This window comes from Stenella coeruleoalba, assembly GCF_951394435.1.
Source record: "Stenella coeruleoalba genome assembly, chromosome: 20".
NCBI classification, from domain to species: domain Eukaryota; kingdom Metazoa; phylum Chordata; class Mammalia; order Artiodactyla; family Delphinidae; genus Stenella; species Stenella coeruleoalba.
The window spans coordinates 36,693,032-36,720,346 of record NC_137166.1 but is presented as its reverse complement, the minus strand read 5'-3'; the positions used below and the strand labels follow the sequence as shown (position 1 = coordinate 36,720,346).

General features: G+C 38.6%; 1 protein-coding gene across 2 annotated transcripts; it reads right to left on the bottom strand.

The window, feature by feature from the left end:
- Nucleotides 1–247: 247 nt before the first annotated feature.
- LOC307179361 (UPF0547 protein C16orf87 homolog) lies at nucleotides 248–26,376 on the bottom strand. Of its 2 annotated transcripts, none has more exons than XM_079908398.1 (4): nucleotides 26,281–26,376; nucleotides 20,107–20,203; nucleotides 7,378–7,560; nucleotides 248–1,173 (listed from the first exon to the last, which is right to left on the bottom strand). In XM_079908398.1, the coding sequence occupies exons 1-4, from the start codon at nucleotides 26,344–26,346 to the stop codon at nucleotides 1,055–1,057; spliced, it is 465 nt and encodes a 154-aa protein (XP_079764524.1). In that variant the 5' UTR covers nucleotides 26,347–26,376; the 3' UTR covers nucleotides 248–1,054. The 2 variants fall into 2 exon arrangements, with proteins under 2 accessions (XP_079764524.1, XP_079764525.1); XM_079908399.1 differs by lacking the exon at nucleotides 248–1,173 and adding an exon at nucleotides 3,154–3,257.
- Between the last annotated feature and the right edge of the window lie 939 nt (nucleotides 26,377–27,315).

Genomic DNA, 27,315 nt, shown 5'->3' with positions numbered 1-27,315 from the left:
AAGCATTAAATCGATATACAAAAATGCAAAAGCATTTATATAAAACAAATCAAATATAAACAATTATCATTTAACACTAGAAAATTAATAATTTAAATACAGTTCACAAAACTTCACTAGAACAAAAAGCTTATACCAAATTATTTAATCTATTAGTTTCAATATTAAGGTTTATTTTTTTCCTCCAGAGTGAGGTTAAGTAACAATTTAAATAATTTTCAGGATGTATAAATGAACATCCATTCAGAAAGAACATTACTGCTTCAAAGTGGCTATCTAAGAAATATTTTGCATGTAATAAATATATTTTATGTTTAGGTTAACAGGCACCATCTTGAGAGCAAAAAAGTATTTTTTTTAATTAATAAATAAATTACATTCAAGAAAACAAGGTGTTTAATATCTGAAGTATGATATATCCTTAAATGTTTTTCTTCATATAGCACCCAAACTTCCAAACTAGAAAGTAGCTTCTAAAATATAACTCATACCTTAAGTTATAAAAATAAAGGCCAAGAAAAAAATCAATTTAAGACAAAATTTACAGTCTATATTATTAACTCCCCATTCAATAAAATATCAATTGCCAATTTACTAAATGAACTGCAAATATGCAATGTTAGTGCTGAAAATCTGAAATATATATTTTTAAAAGTCACTCTTTCTCAAAGTATTTAAAATATTGCATCTCTGGTGGCAAACCTGCAAACTATCATTTTATTTCTCTAGTTTCCTTACTTCCACTCCCAACCCTACCCCTTAATCTTGTAAAAGCCATCCAGCATTTTTTCTTTTTTTCAGTGGGGGGTGGGGGTTAATACACTATATCCCAAACACAAAACACTGACAATACTCCTTGGTAAACAAGGAAATCCCAGAACAGTCCAAGCCTGCAGCTTTGCTCCCAAAGTGTGCCACAGGCTAAATGATAAAGAAAAAAAAACAATCAATGGCCCTTATTGATGCAGTCAGAATGCTCCTGGGAGTTCATAACTGTTTGAGAATTTGCTGATGTAATCCTGAAGAAAGTTTCAACACATTTTGCAGACAAATATCAGAGAATAAGTCTTTGATTAATAATTTTTCTATTTATTTCTGCCAAGGCGACTGAAAACACGAAAGCCTTTTCATCAGAGAGGTTAGCATAGATGTCAATTTCCTTTTCCTGTTTCTCTGTTAAAAAAAAAAGGGAAAGCTTTTAATATAAAGGCAGTAGATGCAGTATTTTTTTTAAAGTTTTCAAGTATTCCTTTAAATGACAATAAATATAATACATAATAATACAACATACACTAACTGCTATAAAGTATTATGCTACTGAACTGAAATTTTAAAATTACACAAAGGAGTTACTAAAATGCCATGAACTCAATTCTAAGACTAAATGGAGACTGTATATATTTCTATACACACAGTCTAATATCGATATCATTTCTGTAAGAATCTCAAATATTTCTTACTCCTCACTAGCATGAGCTGTTTCAATCAAAATGAATCTCCTCACCCTAAATATGGTCCCTTCTGAACATCAATGGTGCCTTTATGAATATATTAAGTTCTTCACCTTAGCCCTGCTATGGAAAACATGAATAACCAACATTTATTTCTACTTTTCCCCACCTGATTACAAATGTAATCCAAGTCCATGGTAGAAACTTTGAAAAATACAGAAAAATAAAAAAGAAAAATCACCTATTATCTTATGAGCCAGCTAAAATCACGATTAACATCTTTTGTGTATATTCTCCCAAATGATTTTTTTCAGGCTCTACTATGATTCCACATTTGTCTCGTTTTTTGTTTTGTATTGACTTTTTAATCAAAGTTAAACATGAATATAGTTTAGAGTCAAATTATTTTTACAAAACGTGTTACAAAAAAAAAAGAAGTCCTCTTTCCCTCACGCACATTTTCTACTCTTCAAATAAAACTACTTTTCCAGGTATTCCTTTTGGTTTTTACCTAAGTAACATATTTATCTGATGCAACATCTTGGATTTTTGGTTATAGGCATTATTAATTGACTTTCCACCATGAAATATTAGGATTTATTGTTTTCTGTCTCTTGCCCCCACCATACTCTTATCACATCTTCCCATTATAGTTATATTACCATTTTGATGAGATCAATATTGTGTTTACATTATTCACTGTGTAAATGATTTCACTTTTCCTGTACACTGTTTTCACTGAAGAGATTCTTTTTTTTCACTTGCTTAGTTTTCATTACTAATTGAACCCAAACTCTCTCCTAGTTGGATAAATCTTTCAGAATGTTTACACATATCAATCTTATCTTCTTGAAGAAATTCTATGCTCCAATGTGAAATGGTTGCTTTCTAGGCCTATTGCACAATTATCATCTGGAGATCTCTCATCAACATCATGCTGGAGATTCTCCTCATCTCTCTCTTGAGTTGGACCCCGTGCCGTAGGTCCAGGATACTTTCTTGGTTTACTTCTTCACTGATGTCATATATCTTGCAGTAGCCTCCTGGGAAAGGGAGTATGGGTAGCAAATTTTTTGAGACCCTGAATATTAGAAAGTGTCTTTAGTCTTTCTTCACACTAGTTAATAGTGTGATTGAGTAAAGACTTGAATATTTCCTCTTAGTATTTTTTTTTTTTTGCGATACATGGGCCTCTCACTGCTGCGGCCTCTCCCGTTGCAGAGCACAGGCTCCGGACACGCAGGCTCAGCGGCCATGGCTCACGGGCCCAGCCGCTCCGCGGCATGTGGGATCTTCCCCGACCGGGGCACGAACCTGTGTCCCCTGCATCGGCAGGCGGATTCTCAACCACTGCGCCACCAGGGAAGCCCTCCTCTTAGTATTTTAAAGGCAAAATACTGTCTTCCAACTACTGGTGTCACTGTTAAGAAAACCGTATACCACTTTTTACAGTTATTTTTTAAGTTATTGCTAAATTTACTACAGTTAAATATACAGATCATAAGTGTACAACTGGATGACCCATACCACAATCAAGATACAGAAAATCCCTCATGCTCCTCTCCAGTCAATCCCTTCCCACCCCACCAGCAACCATTGTTCTACCACCATAGATTTATTTTGCCTGTTTTTGAACTTCATATAAGTGCCATGGTATAGTACGTACTGTTTTGTGTCTAGCTTCTTTCATTCAACATGTTTTTGAAATTCACTGATGTTGTTCATACATGAGTAGTTTGTTCCTTGCTGGGTAGTATTCCACTGTACCACTTTGATTATTTTCTCTGAACACTTGAAGGACCTTCCCTTTAACCAGAGAGAGATGACTTATGATGATATGCTTTGGCATAATATCTAGTTTTAACCATCCATTGGTCTGGGAATTTGGTGAGGCATTTCAATATGGAAACTCAATGTCCTTCCCGTTTGGGAAAACTACTTGAATTATTTCACTGATGACTTCTCATCTACTTCATCTTCTATGTTCTTCTTCTGCAACATCAATTATTTACAGATGTGGACCTCGAACTGGTCCTCTAAATTTCTTACGTTTCTTATTCATTTTTTCATCTCTTTTCCTATTGCTATACATTCCGGTACATTTCTTCAATTTTGTCTATACGGCTTCTGTTAAAGTTTTACATTTCTGCAAATCGTATAGACATATACATACATATATATATATTTTGAGATTCTCATTTTAAAGTTCATTTTCCAGGTACTTTTTTGACATCTGCAATCCCTTTTAAACATCATCTTGTTTTTCTTTCATGACTACCATACCTTCTCTTACAAAGAATATTAATGGTAGTTTTAATTTTTTTCTTCTCCCTGCAAAAACTTATCATATCCAAGTTATTTTTTTATTCCTCTGTGAAAGCCTGACTGGAGAACTCAGTATTTACCATCTCCAATTTTCACCTAATCTTCCTCATCTTAATTTGGTACTCCTGCCCTCAATGATGCCTGGTGTTTCCTAGACCAGAGACTGTGTTTTCCCTTTCAAAGGATAAACTTGCAGGGAGGGGAGGTCAGGGTAAAGAGCCCTAGCAGGCTATTAAAACACAGACTTCAAATAGTCTTGTTTTTAGCCTCACCTTCACCTCTACACTTTCAGACAATAACTGAGGTAAAAATTCCTGACCTTAGGCAGATGTGAAACAAAAATCAGTTTCTTTCTCAGCTTTCCTCAAAGGAGTTTACAATTTGGGTTTCTTGGGTCTGCTAAAGAAGTTAGCACTTTGCAGAATTTTGCTGCTTCTCCCACTCCTTGTCCTTGTGGGACTTGGCCCTTTAAAAAAAAAATCCCTTTCATCCTTGTCATTTTACTAGGATTTGGGGAGGGTGCAGAGCTAGATGTGTTTATTCAGTCCACCATCTTTAACGTGAAGTCTACATTAACTCTCTATGTTCATTAATAAGGTATTCAGAATTGCCCAATATATTTCAATCAGTCAAAATGTCACTCCTGGGGCTTCCCTGGTGGCGCAGTGGTTGAGAGTCCGCCTGCCGCTGCAGGGGACACGGGTTCGTGCCCCGGTCCGGGAAGATCCCACATGCCGCGGAGCGGCTAGGCCCGTGAGCCATGGCCGCTGAGCCTGCGCATCTGGAGCCTGTGCTCCGCAACGGGAGAAGTCACAACAGTGAGAGGCCTGCCTACCGCAAAAAAAAAAAAAAAAAAAAAAAAAAAAATGTCACTCCTACTTACTAATATCCAGAATAATCATACCCCCTACATATAAAATGAAGACTTATTTTAAACCATCCAAAACTGTTAAGTTTAATGGTTGGCTTTTATCATAATGTTGTTATCTAGATGTCTAAAAAGATTTCCTTTTCATTCCTTATTCTTCCTATTTTTTTCAAAACATAGGAAACAGTAAAGCCAATTAAAAATGTGCTTTTAGACACACTGTCAGGTTTTCCTTATTAGAATAAAGGTAAAGCTTGCTTCAAATTCTTCAAGTGCCCTATGAGCTGGGAATCAATAAATACTGAATTTAAGTAGCTACTTAACACTAAGAAGCATATCAAAGAAGTCTATTCTAAAATATATAGACATTTCAAAAGTTCATATTTTCTATCAGTATTATATTTAGAAAACATGGTCTGCCTTAAGGGTTTGTAAAATACAGCCTGCAAAATTGGTAAAATACAATTGGCAAAATCTGGCCTCCCACCTGTTTTTACAAAGTCTTACTGGAACACAGCCATGCCCATTCATTTACGTATTCTCTATGGCAGCTTTCCAGATACAATGACAGAGCAGACTAGCTATGACAGAGACCCTATAGCCCACGAAGCCTAAAATATTTATTATCTGGCTCTTTACAGAAAAAGTTTGCTGAATGCCCTTGCCCCTGGCCTACATTAAAAGATTCTATTTTATTATACAAAAATTCCTTGAGGTCCTCCCTGTTTGTATTAAAAGCATATCTTACTCTAGAAATAGCTTTCTTAAAACTTTTCTATAATAAACTAAAAATACCTGAAACCAACTTATACCAAATAAACACTTTTTTCAAGTTAACATGAAATAAAAGATCCAAACCTGCATATATAGTCCTACCACAACTACAGAGCCTTCGTTTCCCCAAATAAAAGACTGTCATTATCTATTCTCTCATCTCCTCTGACTAGAAGCATTCCTTTTCCATTCTTTGGGTTATATTCCCTTTACTTCAACTGTAAAGAATGTTCTGTTTTCTGGGCCAAGCAGTATTTCCCTCTTTTCTTTTTTCTCCATTGACTTTTTTTTAAATGTATTTATTTTATTTTTTGGCTGCATTGGGTCTTCGTTGCTGTGCTTGTGCTTTCTTTAATTGTGGCGAGTGGGTGCTACTCTTCGTTGCGGTGCGCAGGCTTCTCATTGCGGTGGCTTCTTTTGTAGAGCACGGGCTCTAGGTGCACAGGCTTCAGTAGTTGTGGCACGTGGGGCTCAGTAGATGTGGCTCACGGGCTCTAGAGCGCAGGCTCAGTAGTTGTGGTGCACGGGCTTTGTTGTTCCGTGGCATGTGGGATCTTCCCGGACCAGGGCTTGAACCCGTGTCCCCTGCACCGTCAGGCAGATTCTTAACCACTGTGCCACCAGGGAAGCCCCTCTGTTGACTTTTCTTTACCTAGTTTTCATTCTGAAACAGTCTTTAGCATATATTTTCTGATCATCCCATTGTTAAAGAAGCACCCTCAAGTTGAGAAAACAACTCAAACTCTCTGGAAGATCAGCATAATAGAAGGAAAGAGAAAAAGCAGTAAAATTACCCAAGGAAATTAAGGAGTATAGAAGCACAGTCTTCACAGAATACAGTCAAAGACATTATAAACCTTAGTCCTTTAACCATACAATATTAAAAAATCTTTAACTTTGATAAAACCTATACCAGTGAAGTTATTTTCCCTAACAGTAGCACTTTTATTCAAATAGAAGCACACAAAGCAGAGAGAAACGGTGAACAGGTAAAAAATTCTCAATGTCTAAAATACATTTATATTTGAATACCTAAGACTGAATACCTGAAAAAGCAAAGCATAACTCACAAATAACATAAGAAGTTATAAACACATTTCACTGAAGAAATTATTTTAATAGAGGCTTTTGTGGTGTCTAACAACATTGTTATTTATTTTTAATTGAAATATAGTTGATTTACTTGAGAGAGATTTTTAAAGAATTATAAAAAGCAACTCTCTTGTTTTTTCATTTAATTACTGGCTTGAAAGTCCCACTTTTAAAAAGATATTCATGGGCATATGGGGTGCATTATACCATTCTTTTTACTTTTGTGTAATCTTTTAAATTTTCCACAATAAAAGGTTTTTTAAAAGATGTATAAATCAAAGAAAACAAGAAGTTTTAGTTGATGGTTACAAACAAGTTATTGGTAGACACACTACTTATCAGAAGAAAAGAGAAAATCTATAAGGAGAATATGAATATGTTTTAGACCAAGAAGAATTCACCTTACTATCCAAAAGCTGCCTCAAAATAGGAAACAGAATAGGAGTAATTTAAAAATTCATACTGAAGAACACTTGAGAGTAAATTTTTAAAACTCACAGTATAATAGTTTGAAATAAGTCTTAACAGAATTCAGATTTATCTTTAAAAAAGTATAACTATTTTAACAGACTTATCCAGGATGTCATACACATATTATCTCTGAACTTTACTATCATCAGTTTACAGCAAGGTGAATTTTACCTAATTTAAGCCTTTAATTTTCCAATAAGAATTAAATTTATGTGACTTTTTTAAAACAAACATCTACCTGAGAGGAAATGCTTTTACAAACTAAAATATGAGTTGGAATTTTAAGTCCAGGAGTTCAATGCCTACCAAACACTTTCTTCACTACTATCTAATTCAGATGTTAGAAAACTTTAATACCTGAAAAAAAAAAAAAAAACTGCTTGGATTTACTCATACCTCTTTCTTCCTCATGTTTTTTGGCAGATGCACTTTTAGGTCTTCCTCTTCCTCGTCTGATATGATCTGAATGGCTGTTACTTCGAGACCTCTTTCTGTTTTCTAAATCCTTATTTACTGTAGAATTTATCTTCTCTCGCCTAACTCTCTCTGTTCGCCTCCTCTTGGCCTCATGCTTGTTTTCTGTATGGATGAATAAAAGTGATATATTTTAGGGCTTAGCAAGAACTGTTTGCCCATGTTCTCATTGCTTTCTTCTTTTTTTTTCTAAATAGCACTAGAGTTTGCTGCCTGGCATATTTTATAAAACTACAACCATAACATCTATATGTCCCTCACCCATGCAGGAAAGAAAGAAATTCAAAAGAATTCAGATCCACATTAACACATGCGGTAGTAGGAATCTTATAACAGAAGACAAGTTTCTTTATTTGATACTTTTAATTTCAGCCTCTACAAGTTCACACAATTCCACAGCAACCTTTTTCCTTCTCTCTGTATCCAAGTTAAAAATGGTGAAGTATTACAAAAGGAAAATAAATATTCCATTCCTTTTTTCCCCCTACCCAAATTACAGATTAAAATATGTCAAATACACAGAAGCAAAACTGACCTTAGCCATAATATTTATATTAAAGTTCCCAATAAAAACCAAACAGAAAGTATCTAGGAAAAATATAAAAATACTAGGGAAGTAAGCAGTTTTCACTTTATCCACAGAAGAGGTCATTTCTGACATTCTAAGAGCATGTTTATCCCAAATAAATAGCAATAGGGGAACCTTACTCAACATGGTGATTTAATTAATGCAAGGAGCCACCCCTCTCACTCCAAACAGATCAAAAGGTTGGATAAGACAAACAACAATTTTTTTAAATTGCTTTAATACGTACCTGAATTCAAAAGAAAGAAAGAAAATTCACCAAATGCTTAAAACCATGGTGGTAAAGGGGCAAAACATATAAGAAAATTCATATCCCAAGAACTAAAGAGAACAATTTAAAAGGCTATATAGGGCTTCCCTGGTGGTACAGTGGTTGAGAAGCCGCCTGCCAATGCAGGGGACATGGGTTTGAGCCCTGGTCTGGGAAGATCCCACATGCTGTAGAGCAACTAAGCCTGTGCACCACAACTACTAAGCCTGCGCTCTAGAGCCCACAAGCCACAACTACTGAGCCCACCTACCACAACTGTTGAAGCCCACGTGCCTAGAGCCCGTGCTCCACAAGAGACGCCACCGCAATGAGAAGCCTGCACACTGCAACTAAGAGTAGCCCCCACTGGTCTCAACTAGAGAAAGACCGCACGCAGCAGCAAAGACCCAATGCAGCAAAAAATAAATAAATAAAGTAAATAAATTAAAAATAAAATGAAATAAAAGGCTATATAAATTAAGTACGCTTAGTAGGCTACTATAAAATAAAATAAATTTAAGTAAAATATTAATAGTTATTTCCAAATACCATATCCTTGGAGAATTAGTTAATTCCAGGTCTCAGATTAACATATGCCAGATAATGCAAGAATACCTAGTTATTCCAAACTGTAAGAAAGTTATGTAAGATCACCAGCATCTTGTTAAAGGACTCAAGGGCTAACTTGAAGAGGCTCCTGTTGACTATTATAATTTGAGCATCAATAAAAATAATAACTATAATAGACTGAAACACCTAAAGAACCAACTCACTATTTTGAAAAGTGAAATAAAGGAAAAGAATAAAGCATTTACCCTGCCTTTTCTATTCAAACTGTACCACTCACTGGGTAACAAAAGGGTAGATGAAGAGCAATTTCTTATTTTAGAATCACTGTGGCTAAAAAACTGAAGAAGGAATAAGAGTATTACCATTTTCAACTTGAAATGAACTAAATGTAAACATCAACAGCAGCTAACATCACAAAAACAGAGATAAGTAGACTTCGTGCCTCCTTATAGAATACCTACCTAAGTAGTCTTGCCAAAAAAAAAAAAAAAAAAATCAAATCTCATCAAGCCCTTAGATCCAAATTACAATTTATAAGAAAAAGAGAAATCATTCAAAGAATGTGTTAACATACACCATGGAGACACAAACAGTAAATCCAAATGGACAAGTGATAGTTTAACATATAATCTGCAAGGAATAAAAGAGAAAATAATGGATAAAGAGAGAGCCAAAAAAGATATCAGTCATATGCAACGTGTGGACCTTATTTGAAATCTGTTTTTAAAAACCATTTATGAGAAACCTCAAAATTTCAACACCAGTTGGATATTTGATATCCAACTGGAATGGAACTATTGTTAATTTTTTATTGTGCTTAAGTTTTTAAAGGTCTATCTTTTATTATTTTTTTTTTTTAATTTTATTTCTTTTTGGTTGTGCCGCATGGCATATGGGATCCTAGTTCCCTGACCAGGAATCAAACCCATGCCCCCTGCATTGGAGGCATGGAGTCTTAACCACTGGACCGCCAGGGAAGTCCCAAGGTCTGTCTTTTAGAAACATGTAATGAAATATTTATAATTGAAATTATATGAAATTTGCTTTAAAATAATATACAAGAGAAGGAGTGGATGTGGATGGGACAGAGTATGCTTAGAATTTCTCAAAAAAAAAAGTTGAAAGAAATAGTAACAGGTAAAGCTTTTTATAGTATGCCTTTTAGAGTTTAACACTGAATATAAGTTTGTTCCTTCAGCTACCCACCCATCTCTGCAAACTTCTTCATAGCCAACTTCTCAAAAACGAAGTATCTGTACTTTCTGCCTTCAGTTTCTCACCTCCCATTCACCCATCAATTCATTCCAGTATAGCTCCCAACTCAATGAAAATGATCATCAAGAAGGACAAAAACCCCTGTCAGCAAATCTAATAGACACCTCTCTTTAATCATCTTAATACCATCTCTCAAAACTTCAACACAGGACTACTCTTTTCCTTAAAATTAATTTTTTTTTTTTTTTTTTTGTGGTACGCGGGCCTCTCACTCTTGTGGCCTCTCCCGTTGCGGAGCACAGGCTCTGGAGGCGCAGGCTCCACGGCATGTGGGATCTTCGCGGACCAGGGCACGAACCTGCATCAGCAGGCAGACGCTCAACCACTGCGCCACCAGGGAAGCCCCTACGCCACCAGGGAAGCCCCCTCTTTTCCTTGAAATTAATTTTTTACTTGATTTTCAGGTTCTGCAAATCTCCCATCTCACCAGCCATTCCTCTTTATCACCTCTGCTGTCTTCTCCTCCCTGCAGGTTCTTTTCCATCTCTAATATTAAAGTCTTAGGACTCTGTCCTGAGCCCAGATAAACCATGGACCCAAAACATTAAAAACTATTGTTATAATCGTTCCAAAATTTCTACTTTCAGCTCTGACTTCTTCCCAAAGCTCTAGACTGCCTACCTGACAGCTTCACTTGTATGACTCACAAGCATTTCAGATGTGCCAAAAAATAACTCTTGATTTTCCCTCCTCCAACCTTCATTATACTAGTAAATAGCACCAACCAGTTGCAAAAGCCAAATAACTTGTAGTCATTTGTGACTCAGCTTGTTTCTTCTATCATCATAGAAGTCCATAGGTACTCTGTGCAAAATACATCCACAATTTCTTCATTTCTCCCACTTCTATGGGCAACCGAACACATTCCCTAAATAGCTGCCAAAATTATCTTTAAAAAAAACTGTATAAATAAGCTTCCTTTCTAAAACCTTTCATTAGCTTTTCACTTTATTTAAAAGAAAGTCAAATTTCCTGACCAAAGACTATAAGTCCCCCATAAGACCTGACATTTGCCTCTCACCCATCTAATCTCATACCAGTAGCCAGTTTGTTCAGTACTCTGCAGATATGCCTTTCTTTTAATAAAACAAGTTCCTTCCTCCCTTGAGTCTCTGCATTTGCTAATCCTTCTGCCTAGAGCTTTCTTCCCAAGGCTCTTCATGAGACAGGCTTTATTTCCTTCAGATGTCAACTTATAGGTCACCCCTCTGAGTCTCCCAGCCCAAGTTACTTTCTATAATCTTCTACTACTACTACTACTATAGTCTTTCTATAATTTTCTTCTACTACTACTTCTACTACTACTACTACATTTATTTATATGCTCAATATGTCTCCCCCATCAAAATATAAGCTCTATGAAAGCTGGGGTGCTTTTGTCTGTCTCATTCACAGAACCTAGAACGTTACCTACACATGTTAAGTGGTGCTGAATAAATAAAATCAGACTGAACACATGATTTATTTCACTATCTTCTCAAAAATCCTATTGAAATGAGCACAAACATGGGTAAAAAGGTAAAGGGAAAAAGGAAAATAAACCTGCAGTGCTTGAAACAGGAAAGGGTGCTATTAACGATCTAAAATTACAGAATTTCAGCAAACTGGCAAGCTAACAGATTCTAAGTAACCAGAATAGAAAACACTAAAATTCAAAATAAAAATAAGAGATATCTCCTATAGCAGGGATCGCTCTTCTTCCCAAAGATATTCCCAGGACAGGACGAAAAGTACAGTAAGGAACAGCAGGCCACAGGGTGATCATCAGAATAACTAGAACTACTGCAGAACAGTTGGGCCTATGTATACAAAGTAACACATAAAGACGTAAAGCTCTTGGGAATCAAGCGATGTTCAAGGGGACTTTGACCCTCCACAACACAGAAAGAAGAAACAAACAAACAAAAAAGGCAGTTCCTCATAAAAATGAAATACTATAAAGGATCTCACATTCCGTCCCAGAATGAAACCTTCCTTATTTTGGCAATCATGGATTTCAACAGCATTCCCCAGCTCACCTAATTTACATCTAAAAGCCTGCCAATAAGCTTCTTCCAATTGTACACTAAAGAGATGTCAAAATAGACTTTCAAAACAGTGTAGGATATTCATGCAAGTTATCTACACTGATAAACCAAGACCTTCATTTATAAATATCAACAGGCAATTAAGGATTACCAGCTATTTGAAGAAAATAAAAAGTGTGAGAGAGAGAAGGAGCAAGATAAAACATGCAGAACAGGGAGCTCCCTAGTGGTCTAGTGGTTAGGATTCTGGGCTTTCACTGCTGTGGCCCGGGTTAAATCCCTGGTCAAGGCCAAAAACAAAATAAAAACAAAAACATGAGGAACAAAGGTAGTTCAGGAAACAAAAAAATCTTAAAACATTTCAAAGCATACCTTCTGAAAGTACTATATCATTAAGATTTTTTTGCAGAAATAGAAAACTCCATCCTAAAATCATATGGAATCTCAATGGACCCCAAATAGCCAAAACAATCTTGGAAAAGAACAGAGAATCACACTTCTTGATTTCAAACCTTTTCTAACAAAACTACAGTAATCAAAAAAATGTAGTACTGGGCTTCCCTGGTGGCGCAGTGGTTGAGAGTCCGCCTGCCGATGCGGGGGACACGGGTTCATGCCCCAGTCCGGGAAGATCCCACATGCCGCGGAGCGGCTGGGCCCCGTGAGCCATGGCCGCTGAGCCTGCGCGTCCGGAGCCTGTGCTCCGCAACGGGAGAGACCACAACAGTGACACCCCCGCGTACCGCAAAAAAAAGAAAAAAAAGTAGTACTGCCTTACCAGAGACATACAGACCAATAGAATAAAATAGCCCAAAAATAAATCCTCAAATATATGGTCAAATGATTTTCAATAACAGTAGCCATGAAAAAACAGTACTTTCAACAAGTGGTAATTGGGAAAACTGGATATCCACAGGCAAAAAAATGAAACTGGACCCTTATCTTATACCATATACAACAGCAGTCCCCAACCTTTTTGGTACCAGGGACTGGTTTCCTAGAAGCCAATATTCCCCCACCCCGGGGGGGGGGGGGGAAGGGGCGGGGCAGGGGGACGGTTCAGGAGGTAATGCGAGCAATGGAGAGCAGCAGAAGCAGCTTTTGCTCGCTCGCCCACCACTCACTTCCTACTTTGCGGTCCGGTTCATAACAGGCCGCGGACTGGTAGCGGTCCGCGGCCCGGGGATTGGGGACCCCGATATACAAGAATTAACTCAATATGGATTGAAGATCTAAATATAACAACTAAAACTATAAAATGCTTAGGGGAAAAACTTCAAGACAGTGGATTTGTCAATGATTTCTTGGATATGACACCAAAAGTACCAGCAACAAAAGAAAAAATAGACAACTTGGATTTCATCAAAATTAAAAACTTCTGTTCAATGCATGAACAAAATGTAGTAAGTACATACAATCGAATATTATTCAGGAAGGAAATTCTGACACGTCACAGCGTGGATGGAGACATTATACTAAGTGAAACCAGACACAAAAGGACAAATATTGCATGACTACACTTATAGAAGGTAACTACAGTAGTCAAATTCAAGTTCACAAGCACAGAAAGAATAGTAGTGGCCTGGGGCGTGATGGGGGCGGGGAGTGGGAGGAAAATGGGGAGTTATTGTTTTATGTGTGTGGAGTTTCAGTTTGGGAAGATGAAAAGAGTTCTGGAAATGGACAGTGGTGATGATTAAGCACATGATATGAATGTACTTAATGCCACTAAACCGTACAACTTAAAACGATTAAAATACTAAATTCTGGGATTTCCCTGGTGGCGCAGTGGTTAAGAATCCACCTGCCAATGCAGGCGACGCGGGTTTGAGCCCTGGTCTGTGCTCTGAGACACGCCTAGAGCCTGTGCTCTGCAACAAGAGAAGCCACTGCAATGAGAAGCCCACGCACCGCAATGAAGAGTAGCCCCCGCTCACCGCAACTAGAGAAAGCCCATGCACAGCTATGAAGACCCAACTCAGCAAAATAAATAAATTAATTAAAAAAAAAAAGAAAAAGTAGGGATCTCCCTGGCGGCCCAGTGGTTAAGACTTCACCTTCCAAAGCAGTGGGTGCAGGTTCGATCCCTGGTCAGGGAGCTAAGATCCCACACGCCTCATGGCCAAAAAACCAAAATATAAAACAGAAGCAATACTGTAACAAATTCAATAAAGACTAAAAATGGTCCACATCAAAATATCTTTAAAAAAAAGAAAAAAGAAAAAGAAAAAGTAGGATTATCCTTATAGTACAATGGAAAGAAATTTTAGCATGACAGCTGTGCAGCAGACCTAAAATCAGTCTTGATTAGAAGAAATCAGAGGATTCTATGAAAAATGTCTTTTAAAGATGAATATAGATATCATTATATAAACTATATGATTAAGAACTTTAAAGAAAGGCACAGAGATGAAGGTATGTATTTTTTCATCAAAAGGCAAAATAAAAACTATGTTCCATATATGAATGTACAGCAATTTTAAGTGATTAGCATGTAAGGAACAATGTTTTCTGAAATAACAAAACCAAATCTTCACTGTCAAGTAATTCAGAGTTGAGGATCACTTACTACTGATTAACGTTCAATCATTTTGGGTTTCTAAAAGGTACTGGTGATAATCATTTCCCCATTTTTCTTCCTTAACTACAAAAGTGAGTATGTCATTTATGGACTTTGCTTATTTATCAGCCTTTCCCTGTTAGAGAATAATTTAAAAATTAGGTTTAATATTTTTATTCCTTTTTCCTTCTCTCAATAAAAAATGGAATTTATTTAATTTTGTTATTTATTTGACTAAGCTTAACCCAAAGTTTATACTCACTGAGAAATTAACAGTTAAATACTAATAAGCTGTTCAAAATTCTTACCGTTTTTTTTTTTTTTTGCTGTACGCGGGCCTCTCACTGCTGTGGCCTCTCCCATTGCGGAGCACAGGCTCCGGACGCGCAGGCTCAGCGGCCATGGCTCATGGGGCCCAGCCGCTCCGCGGCATGTGGGATCTTCCCGGACCGGGGCACGAACCCGTATCCCCTGCATCGGCAGGCGGACTCTCAACCACTGCGCCACCAGGGAAGCCCCAAAATTCTTACCGTTTTAAACCTTTTTCTTACCTTTAGCGGAAGTCTTGTATAAACTAGTATCTCAGTTAGATTTTCAGTTTACTTTTTCTTCACAGTTTTTATAATGAAAAAATTTTAAAGGTATATCCATTGTTATTAAATGCAAAATAGCACCCTTGATGTCACTAAACCACCCAGAACACCCATTTGGAAAACTAAATTTAAAGATTTGGAACAGAGTTTGTTCTCACCAAAAACTGCTTCTGTCAGTATTTGGTAACTGACCAAATACTTGAATAGATTACTACTACAGTACTGAAGGTTTAGGCCACAGTACAGATACTTTCAATTTTAGGAAATACAGTATTTCCTTTAATTTCTTTTTTTAAAAATTTCTTCAAATTGGCAGATGAAGACTCAACCTCAAGGCTACTTTTTTTTTTTTTTTTTTTTGGCTGTACGCGGGCCTCTCACTGTTGTGGCCTCTCCCGTTGCGAAGCACAGGCTCCGCACGCGCAGGCTCAGCGGCCATGGCTCACGGGCCCAGCCGCTCCGCAGCATGTGGGATCTTCCCGGACCGGGGCACGAACCTGTGTCCCCTGCATCGGCAGGCGGACTCTCAACCAGTGCGCCACCAGGGAAGCCCAAGGCTACTTTTTAAACTCTCAGTCAACCATTCAATTTAGAAATGAAATCCTACATGAACAACATAGTCAATTTTTAAAAATTTATCTCCATTTAATATTGACCCCCTAAAAAGGATAAAAGAAACAATACTACATTCCTAACTCATTTAGAAAAGAATCAAAGAATAATTAATTGCCTTGAGGTTCTATGCACTTGTACAAAACACTGAGCATTAATACAGCTTTATTTGTAACACTCATCTTTTCCTCTCACCGAAATTAATATATTTTTACAATTTAAAATTAACTTCTGTAATAGATTTTATTTATCTATATTTTCAGCTAGCAAAGTTCTATATTGTTCTAGCGTCCCATCTCCCTATTTTCATGTATGTTATGAAGATATAAAGATGATTAGTATATTTGCAAAATGTGAGTTTTCAACATTTCAAATCTAGATAAATCTATGACTTAACAGATTATTTTCCTCCTGCATGTCACACAAAGTTACAATAATTAAATAAGAGGTTTCAACCCACTGAAATTTCAAATAATCTTTTATAGCTTTGATTTTAAGATAAGTGCAATCTGAGCTTTAAGGATGTTTCTTTTTTGTTTTAAATGTTTAATTATGCAAATAAAAGTCTTCCTTGGGGACTTCCGTGGTGGTGCAGTGGTTAAGAATCCGCCTGCCAATGCAGGGGACATGGGTTCGAGCCCTGGTCCAGGAAGATCCCACGTGCCGTGGAGCAACTAAGCCCATGCGCCACAACTACTGAGCCTGCACTCTAGGGCCTGTGCATGCTGCAACTACTAAGCCTGCATGCCGCAACTACTGAGACTGCATGCCGCAACTACTGAGCCTACATGCCACAACTACTGAAGCCCGCGTGCCTAGAGCCCATGTTCCACAACGAGAAGCCACCACAATAAGAAGTCCACGCACAGCAACGAAGAGTAGCTCCCGCTCGCTGCAACTAGACAAAGGCTGTGTGCAGCAATGAAGACCCAATGCAGCCAGAAAAAATTTTTAAAAAGAAATTTAATTGTAAAAATTAGTATTTATTGAGTACCTATAACATACCAAGCTTTCTTTATGTTAGACATTTTCATATACACTTCACCTATGCTTCAATCCTCTAAGTTGGTACTATAAACCTACATAAACACAACTAAACAGCAGCTGCCCCTGGAGGTTAATTAACCTGTTAGAGAGTGTCCAAACTGGAATCTGAATCTGAAGCCAGATCTTCATATAATATATAACAACATACAGTACATGTCTGTACTATACCAAACTGATTTCCAGGCTTTGAGTACTCTTAATCCTTCTTAAAACCCTTTCCTCCTTTTGTTCTACAGCACAGTCTATCCCTGATATTTCTCTGTCCTTTCTATTCTTTGTTTGTCTTAATGGTTCTTCTTCCTCCTCCCTAGGATTTCTAGGCTTCAATGTTTCATCTTCACTTCAAGGTCGCAAGTCTACTCTTATTAAACAACAGAACCTTAGGAAACTCCAAACGTAAAATAATAATGAACTGCTTCTCACTCATCACACTGACTTATGTAACACCACCTCTGTTGGCTGTTCTCCTGCGGCTGACATTTCTTCTCAGCTGACATGACCTCCCTACCCACTTCTACCCTTTAAGATTGGAGTCTGCCAGAGTTCAGTCCCTGAACCTGCTTCCTCTTCCTACCCTATAGACTCTATAGAACTAGCTCATCCATTTCCATGATATCAACAACCTTGATGATTCAAACCTTTCTCTCCGGCTGAGGCTATTCCCTGAGCTTCAGACGGTATGTCCAACTGGGGAAAAAAAAAAAAAAAAAATCCACACGGATGATATTTCACAACTATATCCAAACATAGTTTCTTCATCTTTCCCTCAAAACTTGTCTTCCCTTTTATCTTCCCTTTCTAACCAGTAATCCCAGTCAGAAATCTGAAAGTCATTCTAAAGTCTTCCCTTTCCTTCAAATGATTCTAAATTCTTAACACTTGTAGCATCTGTCCCTTTTCTCTGTCCTCATTTACATTTCTTCCTTACCTCATTTCTCACCTGAATTGTTGGTATATAGAAGGGTCTCAAAAATATTTGTTGAGTGAAAAACTAATAAACACAATTGTCCCACTAATAGCATGGACCATGTCTTATTCATTTTGGAGCCTCAGAACTGAGTTGACATGCCACCCCAGCAAATCTACTGAATGAATCATTCCAATGTTCCCATACCCAAATCATACTCTTAGGAAACAAGAACCAGGAATTGATTTTTAACAGTTCTCTGGATGACTCCTATATAACCAATCCAGCAACAGCCTTTAAGAACTAATGAATTAATAGTAAGTCCATTACCATGTTGAAAGGGAGCAAACTCAGAGGCAGAAATGGAATTAAAACTGCTTTCCTCCCATCTCTCCACAGACCTAGGATAAACAGACCTCTCACAGACATAAATATATGTAATTCTTGAATCATCTCCTACTATAACCATTCTTTGCTTAACTCAGCATCCTCACTCAGTTAACATACTGCAAAAGCTCACTTCCACCTTGTAACCCCACAAACTATTCTCTAGACAGAAGTCAGAATGATCTTTCTAAAAGGCAAATCAGAGCATGCCACCCTCCCCTCACCTCATTGCACATCCCAGGGATAGTTTCTCCTCACACTGTAAGAACAAAAACCAAAATCTTACTCTAGTTTACAAAGCCTTAAATAAATAATCTGGCCTCTGCTTATCCCTCTGGCCTCATATCAAACACTCTCCTGGTTTTACTGTCTACACTGCAACCACGCTGGCCTTTTTGTTCCTAAAATATACCAAAATTTAACAACCTTAAAATTTTTGCATTTGCTATTTCATCTGTCAAGAATGGTCTTCTTCCTGATCTTATCATGGCTACTACCCCCCTGTTCCTATTCAGCCTCAGCCTAAAATGTCACCTCTCAGAGAAGCTTCCAACCACTCAATCAAAAGTAGCCTTCCAGTCACACACCTCAGCCCTCTATTTTAATTTCTTACAAGGCGTTTATTCACAAGTTGATATTCTCCCTGTTTATCTGTTCTCTATTTCCTGCCTACAAGAATGCATTAAGCTCCATGACAGCAGTGAACCCGCCTTGATAGTAAATTCATTCATTACTTTAGGCCCAAGGCTTAGAACAGTCCTAGCATACAGCAGGTGCTCATATATACACTTGCAATCAATCTACTCCTATTTGGGGATCATGAACATATAAAGTTCTGACTTTATCAAAGAACAAATAACAACATTTCATTTTTTAATAAATATATCTGCTGAACAAATCCAATTTGTCTATATTAATGGGAAGGTAAAATTCAAACAAAAAATTTTTTAGATATTCTATATCAGGGAATTACAAAAAATAACCAATGTATCTAAAAATTATATTCACACCAAAATCAGGTTATATTTTTTCAGTCACCAGTTTAAAAAAAAAAAACAAAAACCTACTTTAAAGTTGTTACACATTGTACCAGCACTATGAGAGGAAAAACCAAAATGTCCATCAAGCAGTAAACAGATAAACAAATTGTGGCATATCCACACAAAGAATACTATTAAGCAATAAAAAGGAATGAATTCTTATTGATATACACAACAATATGGCCGAATCTTAAATTATGCTCAGTGAAAGAAGTCAGGCAATAAAGATTACATACTGTATGATTCCATTTATATAATGTAAAGTTCTAAAATAGTGACAGAAAGCAGATCGGTGGTTATCTGGGGGAGTGGGAAACAAGATGGAAAGATTACAAAGGGGAACTAGAAAGCTTATGGGAATGATGGACATGTTCATTATCTTGACTGTGGTGACTGATTGGTGTAAACACATGACAAAACTTATCAAACATACACTTTAAATATGCACAATTTATTGGAAGTCAATTATACCTTTAGTAAAGATTTAAATTTTTTTAAAAAAAATCAGATCAGGTCACTCCCTTGCTTAAAACCCTTCAATGGCTCTCCATACTCCAAAAATAAAAAATAGAAAATTTGTTACAAGCGTTATCAGCATTACAAGGGAGTTAACATTTAAATAGAATAAACGGCATACTAATGTCATAAGCTGATTTCCAATAACTAATAAAAACCAAACACATACTTCAATAGACTTTAATTTTTAACTTCAACAAAAATTGAATAGTAAATTCACAAAAATTAATTTTAAATTTCTACATCAAAAAGCTAAAAATGTGGTAAACTCTCACAATTACCTGTAGAAGATGGTGATTTTTCTGGGTGTTTTGCATTTAAAAGTTTTCTGCTAATAAATATGTAACCACAGGGACATGATTTACATGCAACAGGAACCTGTAGACAAAAAAAAGAAACAATTTATTATTACTATTTTTCTGTTCTTTAACTTCTCAGTGTTTATGTACTCTCCTAAACTGAATGATAAATTACTTGAAGTAGGAATCGTGGATTTATTTAAACCCCACCTCCTGACAACAAATTATGAGATGGGTATTGTGTCCTCTAAATCTTCACATTCTAGTAACACACTACAATAACCATGAATGTAGCAAATGCACGGTGAACACGTGCTGATGTGAGTGAACAACAGAAAACCACAATAGGGTCAGAGCCAAGGAAAATATACGGGGAAAAAGGTAGCATTTCCTAAAATATTAGTTTGAAAGCAGTTTATATAGAATAAATTGGAAAAGGGGGCATGATTGGGAAATCATTAAAGTAATCCCAGCATAATATTATGGGCCCCACTGGAATAGTGAGAATGTAAATGGAGAGAAGGTAGATCTACAAGACATTTCAAAAGGGTAAAGAACTGAAAACAACCCAGGTTCCAACATGAGCAGGTAAGATGCCTATTACTACCAATAGAAAAAAAAAAGTTTACAACAACCCGTTTGAGGGGCAAAAGTGTTGTACAAACAAAAGAGAATGTGGGACAAAGCAGGAGTTGAGATCTAGTATCTTACAGTCTCAGCTCCAGGAAGGACGTCGGATAAAACACAAGCTCTTCAGGCTTCTGTTTCTAAATCTGTAAACTATTTTTACAAGTGTCTCCTTTCTCCATTTCAAGTCTGTCAATATTTTTCTAAAGCCAAATGTTAGGGACTTCCCTGGTGGCACAGTGGTTAAGAATCCGCCTGCCAATGCAGGGGACATGGGTTTGAGCCCTGGTCTGGGAAGATCCCACATGCCGTGGAGCAACTAAGCCCATGCGCCACAACTACTGAGCTTGTGCTCTAGAGCCTGCAAGCCACAACTACTGAACCCGTGTGCCACAACTACTGAAGCCCGAGCGCCTAAAGCCAGTGCTCTGCAACAAGAGAAGCCACCACAATGAGAAGCTCGCACATGGCCATGAAGAGTAGCCCCTGCTCACCGCAACTAGAGAAAGCCCGCATGCAGCAACGAAGACCCAACACAGCCAAAAATAATAAATAAATAAATTTATAAAGCCAAATATTATTGAAAATCATTGAAAAAAGCTTTAGCTTTCCCTCCACAATTGTTTCACTAATATTAACCTTAATGATCCTTGGACTCAGGGCACATTCACTGAAAACCAGAAATTAATCTCAACAAAAAGTACTCACAGAATACCAATTACAATTCCCTTTGTGAGATAAGTTCCATTTGCCCACTGTTCTGCTTATGTAAAAGTTTAATCACTACTATAAAGCTTTCATCCATTTATGTAGAGAATGCCTCATGTTCTAGAATATAAATGTGATCTAAATAAGCTAAATCAGAATTCTGGCAGAATTCCTTTTCTTTGCATAAAAATACTGAACAAAGAATTCTAGTTTGTATTTATGAAAAATAACAATGAATCTATAAAAATAATCAAACTCCAGGTATGTCTAACAGCTTGCTTTATCAAGACTGTAACGAGGGCTTCCCTGGTGGCGCAGTGGTTGAGAGTCCGCCTGCCGATACAGGGCACACGGGTTCGTGCCCCGGTCCGGGAAGACCCCACATGCCGCAGAGCGGCTAGACCCGTGAGTCATGGCCGCTGAGCCTGCGCGCCCGGAGCCTGTGCTCCTTAACAGCAGAGGCCACAACAGCGAGAGGCCCGCGCACCGCAAAAAAAAAAAAAAAAAAAAAAAAAGAATGTAACGAGATTCTTCCAAACCATGACAGAAAATGTAAGGTTACATTTCTTAATAGTGTAAAATCTGCCTAAAATAGGTATGTTTTGTCATCTAAAAAATTTCACATCTTCAGAGAAACCAAGCTCAAAGGTACTGACTCATTTCCTTTATACTTAAACACATCATTAACGACATCCACAGCAATATAAATTGTTTTAAGTTAATGCTACCCAAAAAAAACACAGAACGTGATGTTCTTATTCAACATACCCTTTGCTACTCAACAACCATTTTCTTTCAGCTATTGAAACTCAACAAATTGAAATTTAATTGTCTTATACACAAAAAAATTATATCAACCCATGTCCAGAATTAACAGTGTGCTACAGTTAGATGAGAAATGTACATTCGGCTTTGGGATGACTAATTCAATTGACAGGCTGATTTACGTCCCTTAATGAAAGTGTCTTATGCTCAAGGAACATTCATGCGCCTGAGCTAAGTCACCCTAAGGTCCTTTTGAAAATGTAAAGTTCCTTCTCCTCACACCAACCCTGAAGAAAACCCAACTAACCACCACCACAATACAGATCCTGTAAAAAGAATTATTAAATGAGGTAGACAACTTCAGTTATATTAATCTCTTTAAATTATTGTATAATTTGGATTTTAAACAAACACCTAAACTTCCATGAAATTTCAGTTGTAATGCCAAAGACAACAGTAATGAAAGTTCTAATGCTATACTTTCAGGATTTTAAAATGCAAGTAAAAAACTTTGAAGTGTTGTTTACTGATGGCTTGTGAATCAATTTATTCCTTGAAAAATAGGTATTTAGATTGTAGGCATGTTTTACAAGTAAGACAGGCTTAAAAAACAACTGCAAAAAACAAAATCCTGACCCTATATTGTTTCACTGACTTTAAAAAGCTCAAAAATAACCACAATACAGAGAATCCATCTATACTCTTTGTTGCTAAGAGCATCTAAGTTACGTACAGTAGACATATTTGCTAAATGTCACATAAAATTTCCTAACATTTTTTCCTAAAAGGGGGAAAAAGCTGATGTAATAAAGAAAAAAAAAAAAGCAAAAACAGAAACATACACCAGAGATCCCAGAAAAATAATAAGAATCCTGACTACTACTACACTCAAAATGGCTCAGTAACTTGAGTTAGTGGATGTGAAACCCGTTGAAAATGAAAAGTATTGTGGTTTAGATGTTTCAGAACTATATTTTCAAATGGGGGAATGTAAAAGGGGACGTAATAAAGCAACTGAAAATCTAGGTCTTTCTTGTTTGCTGATCTCTGTACCTGTTTTTAAACTTACACACACATAGGCAGAATTTATGTAAATCTACTCAACTGAGGCAATCTCCTCAAACTTTAAAGATTTTATATTTATGTTTATAAACTATATCTAAATTCTAATTTAATATTCATCAGGCAACTTAGAATAACAGCAGTATTCTAAAGCTTTTTTTAAAAATGGCTTTCTGGATTATAATTTTTTTCTCATTTATAAGAAACTGTACTTTCAAATAACTAGAAAACTAAAATTAATCTATTATTTTCTTCAATTGAGTTACTTTTAGTAAAAGATAAATCGCTTTTAAGAATCACCAAAAGTTTGAATTAGTCACGATGTATGTTATCTTCTCTTAAGTATTTAGAATAGAGAACACTACAAACCAACATTTTAAATTATGTTGTTGTAGCCTGTTATGGAATGAATTGTGTCTCCACCTCGCAAAAACACCCCAGCAACAGATTCGTATGTTGAAGCCCCAACCCCCCAACGTGATAGTATTATTTGGAGATGAGATAATTAGGTTTAGATGAAGTCATGAGGGTGGAGCCCTCAGGATGGCATTAGTGTCCCTGCAAGAGACACCAGAAAGCTCTCTTTTCTGCCAGGATCTTGGGACTTCCAGCCTCCAGAACTGTGACAAAATAAATTACTGTTGTTTGAGCCACCCAATCTATGATATTTTGTTATGGCAGCTGGAGTGGAGGTTGTGTGTGTAACAACAAAACAGAATGTGATATTTCCAAATAAAATGCTGATCACGTTTTGTTGAATAGTTACAGGGACTCCTACAAGTTTACTATCCTTTCCTCTTTTTTTAACGAGGATATTAAAAACAGGTTATTTTCCCCAAAAGGTTACTGTATGCCAAATACAACAAGGTCAGGATTTGCAATAACTGATGCCCTACAGAAACTGGAATGCATAATGCATACCATGTAAACCTTATACTTCTGCACAATTAAACGGAACAAATGGAAATGATTTAAATATTGAAATAATCTTCAACAAGGAGACTTAAATAGAAAAGTCCAACTTTTTCAGAATTTAACAAATTTAGTTTAATGGTAAGAATGGAAATTTAGGATTTCTCTGGTGGCGCAGTGGTTAAGAATCTGCCTGCCTATTCAGGGGACACAGGTTCGAGCCCTGGTCCGGGAAGATCCCACATGCCGCGAAGCAACTAAGCCCGCGCACCACAACTACTGTGTGTGCGTTCTACAGCTCGCGAGCCACAACTACTGAAGCCCTCGCACGTAGAGCCCGTGCTCCACAACAAGAGAAGCCACCGCAATAAGAAGCCCGTGGACCGCAACGAAGAGTAGCCCCCGCTGGCCGCAACTAGGGAAAGCCCCACGCGCAGTAACAAAGACCCAACGCAAACAAAAATTTTAAAAGAAAAGAAAGGAAATTTAACTCTGTTTTGGAAAACATGGCTAAATTGTTTTTAGAATGCATACTCAATAAACTCAAACAATCAATAAACCGTAATTCTCCTTGCACAGTCTTCCTCTGATCAGCATATCTATCATTGCCCATAAAAGATACTGAATAAAACATGTAACATTTTCTGTTAAAAGATTTGATCAACCTTTAAGCTTACTCCTTAAAGTATGCACTAAAATCAGCTTATTAAAAAAGTCTTCAGGGCTTCCCTGGTGGCGCAGTGGTTGAGTCCGCCTGCCGATGCAGGGGACGCGGGTTCGTGCCCCGGTCCGGGAAGATACCACATGCCGCGGAGCGGCTGGGCCTGTGAGCCATGGCCACTGAGCCTGCGCGTCCAGAGCCTGTGCTCCGCAACGGGAGAGGCCACAACCGTGAGAGGCCCGCGTACCGCAAAAAAAAAAAAAAAAAAGTCTTCATCCATTTCAAATTACTCCTGATTTAAAAAAAAGGAAAGAAAGAAAAAGGGAGAAGAGGTAATCATTTTGAAAAAATCCTCTCAGTGGAAAAGAAAAAAACACACCCAGATCTGCATGTTGGCGTGAAATAGGGCCCTTACTAATGCTTTTAACTGAGAGTCTTAACTCATTCGATTATAAGGTTTAGAGGAACTTCTATTATTCTAGTAAAAAATGAGGCATCCTTAAACTAAAACGGTAAGATGAGATTTTTTTAACTTACAGCTATGACACCATTAATTCTGTGTAGAAAGCAGTCATTTAAAATTCATAAAACCACATATATATATTTTAGAAGATCTGGAAGCAGAAAATGCCAAATTTTTAACAGTGGATACCGCGGCGGGTAGGGGCAAGTGAGGAGCGCTCAGGAAGGGCTTCAATGGGGGCGTCATTCAATAACGTTCCATTTAAAACATTGTACAGAAAGGATTCACGATTATTTACGTCAAAAATATAATAAATATATTTAAGAGAAAAAAATCTCCATATTTCGCCAAAACTTAAAACTATTACACTGCGGGCCTGTCACATTCAAGCATCCGCCCAGGTCGCGGGGGGACAGTTTTGGGGGTCCACCGTACACATCTGAAACGGGAACAAAGCAACCCTGCCTGGCAGAAGGCGGATTTCGGAGCCAGGAGCCCAGACTCAGAGTCGACACATCGAGGATTCTCTTCAGGTCAGGAGGGGGCTGAGGGACCGAACTAGTCCACTTGGGCTGCTGCCCCACACTCCTGCCGCTGTCACCGGAGCCGGACAGGCGATTCTGGGAGGGTCCGAACAGGGCGCCCCGTCAGCTCACGATAAATCCACGCCCCCTCTCACGCCGCTGGCCACAGGGCAAGATACTCGCCCGTCTGATCGCCGCCAGGTGGGCACCGGCCGGGCCGCGGCCCCGGGCGCTTCCCCGGCAACCCCTGGGCTCTATCCGGCCGGTTGAGGGCTCCCATGGTGGCCAGTGCTCAAGGGCCGGCCCACACGCTCAGCCGCTGGGACCCCGGCGAGGCGGCCTCTCCACAGCCAGCGGCCGCCGGCAACGGACGCCCGCCCGCGCGCACCCGCCCCACCGGCCCGTGTGCCCGGTGTCCGGCCCCCGGCGCCCACCTGTTGGTCGCACTCGGGGCATGATTTGGTGGCCATCTTCACTTTCTTGGCTCGAGTTGCAGACATGCTCCTCTCTGGTGGCAGCGGCGGCGACGGCAGTGGCGGCGGCGGCGGCAGCAGCGGCAGCGGCGGCGGCGGCGGCGGCGGCGGCGGCCCGGGCTCCGCCCCTCGTACTTCAGCAGCCCAGCCTCCGCCCGTCGGTCCCCGCTGGCCAGAGTGAGGCTCTGAAGAGCGCGCGCGCGCGCGTGCGCGAGCTCGCGCGGAGCCTGCGTGCTGAGGGGGCGGGGCGCGGCGTGCGCGGGCTCCGAGGGACCGCGGAACACGCCCCCACCCACGCCGCTCCGGTCCTCTAGGGCGTATCGATTCTCACGAGAGGAGACCGACTGGATCGCCCGGTGGGACGATGGACACGCCCTCTCTGGGCCAGACGAACGGCGTGGAGGCGTGGTTTGGCCGGGACTCGGCAGTAACGAGCGTCAGGCTCGACCAACGAATGCACAGACAGGGCGGGTCGTGGTGCTGAGCCCGCCCCCTCCCCCGGAGGAAGGAGAACGTGAGTGAAAAAGGCGGTGGGAGGTAAAGCGCTTGGCACAGATCCTGTCGTTTGATAAACTTCAGTAAATGTTAGCGAGTCTAATCATTGAGGAATTGTAATAGACATCTGATGAATCTGCTATATGCCAGCCCTGGACTCGGTTCTGCGAGGTATAAAATTCGTTAAGTCAAATATGTATTGAGGGCCAATTCTGCCACACAAATGTGAATACTAGGAGGTGCCTGCCCTCAAACACGTAGTCTAGAAGTGTAGACGGCCCAACATTCGAATACAGGGTATTTGGGTTGTTGTTGGAAAGAATAAGTCGGTTGACTAGAGTGTTATATCAAAATTTAAAATTCACCTCGCCTTTGATCTTGCAATCCCATACCTAAGAATTTGGAAAGATACTCTCCATGTGCTCAAATGGATTTGTGCAAAAATGTTGCACTTCGCAGCACTGCTTTTCAAAGCAAAATCAGAAACAGCCCATGTGTCCA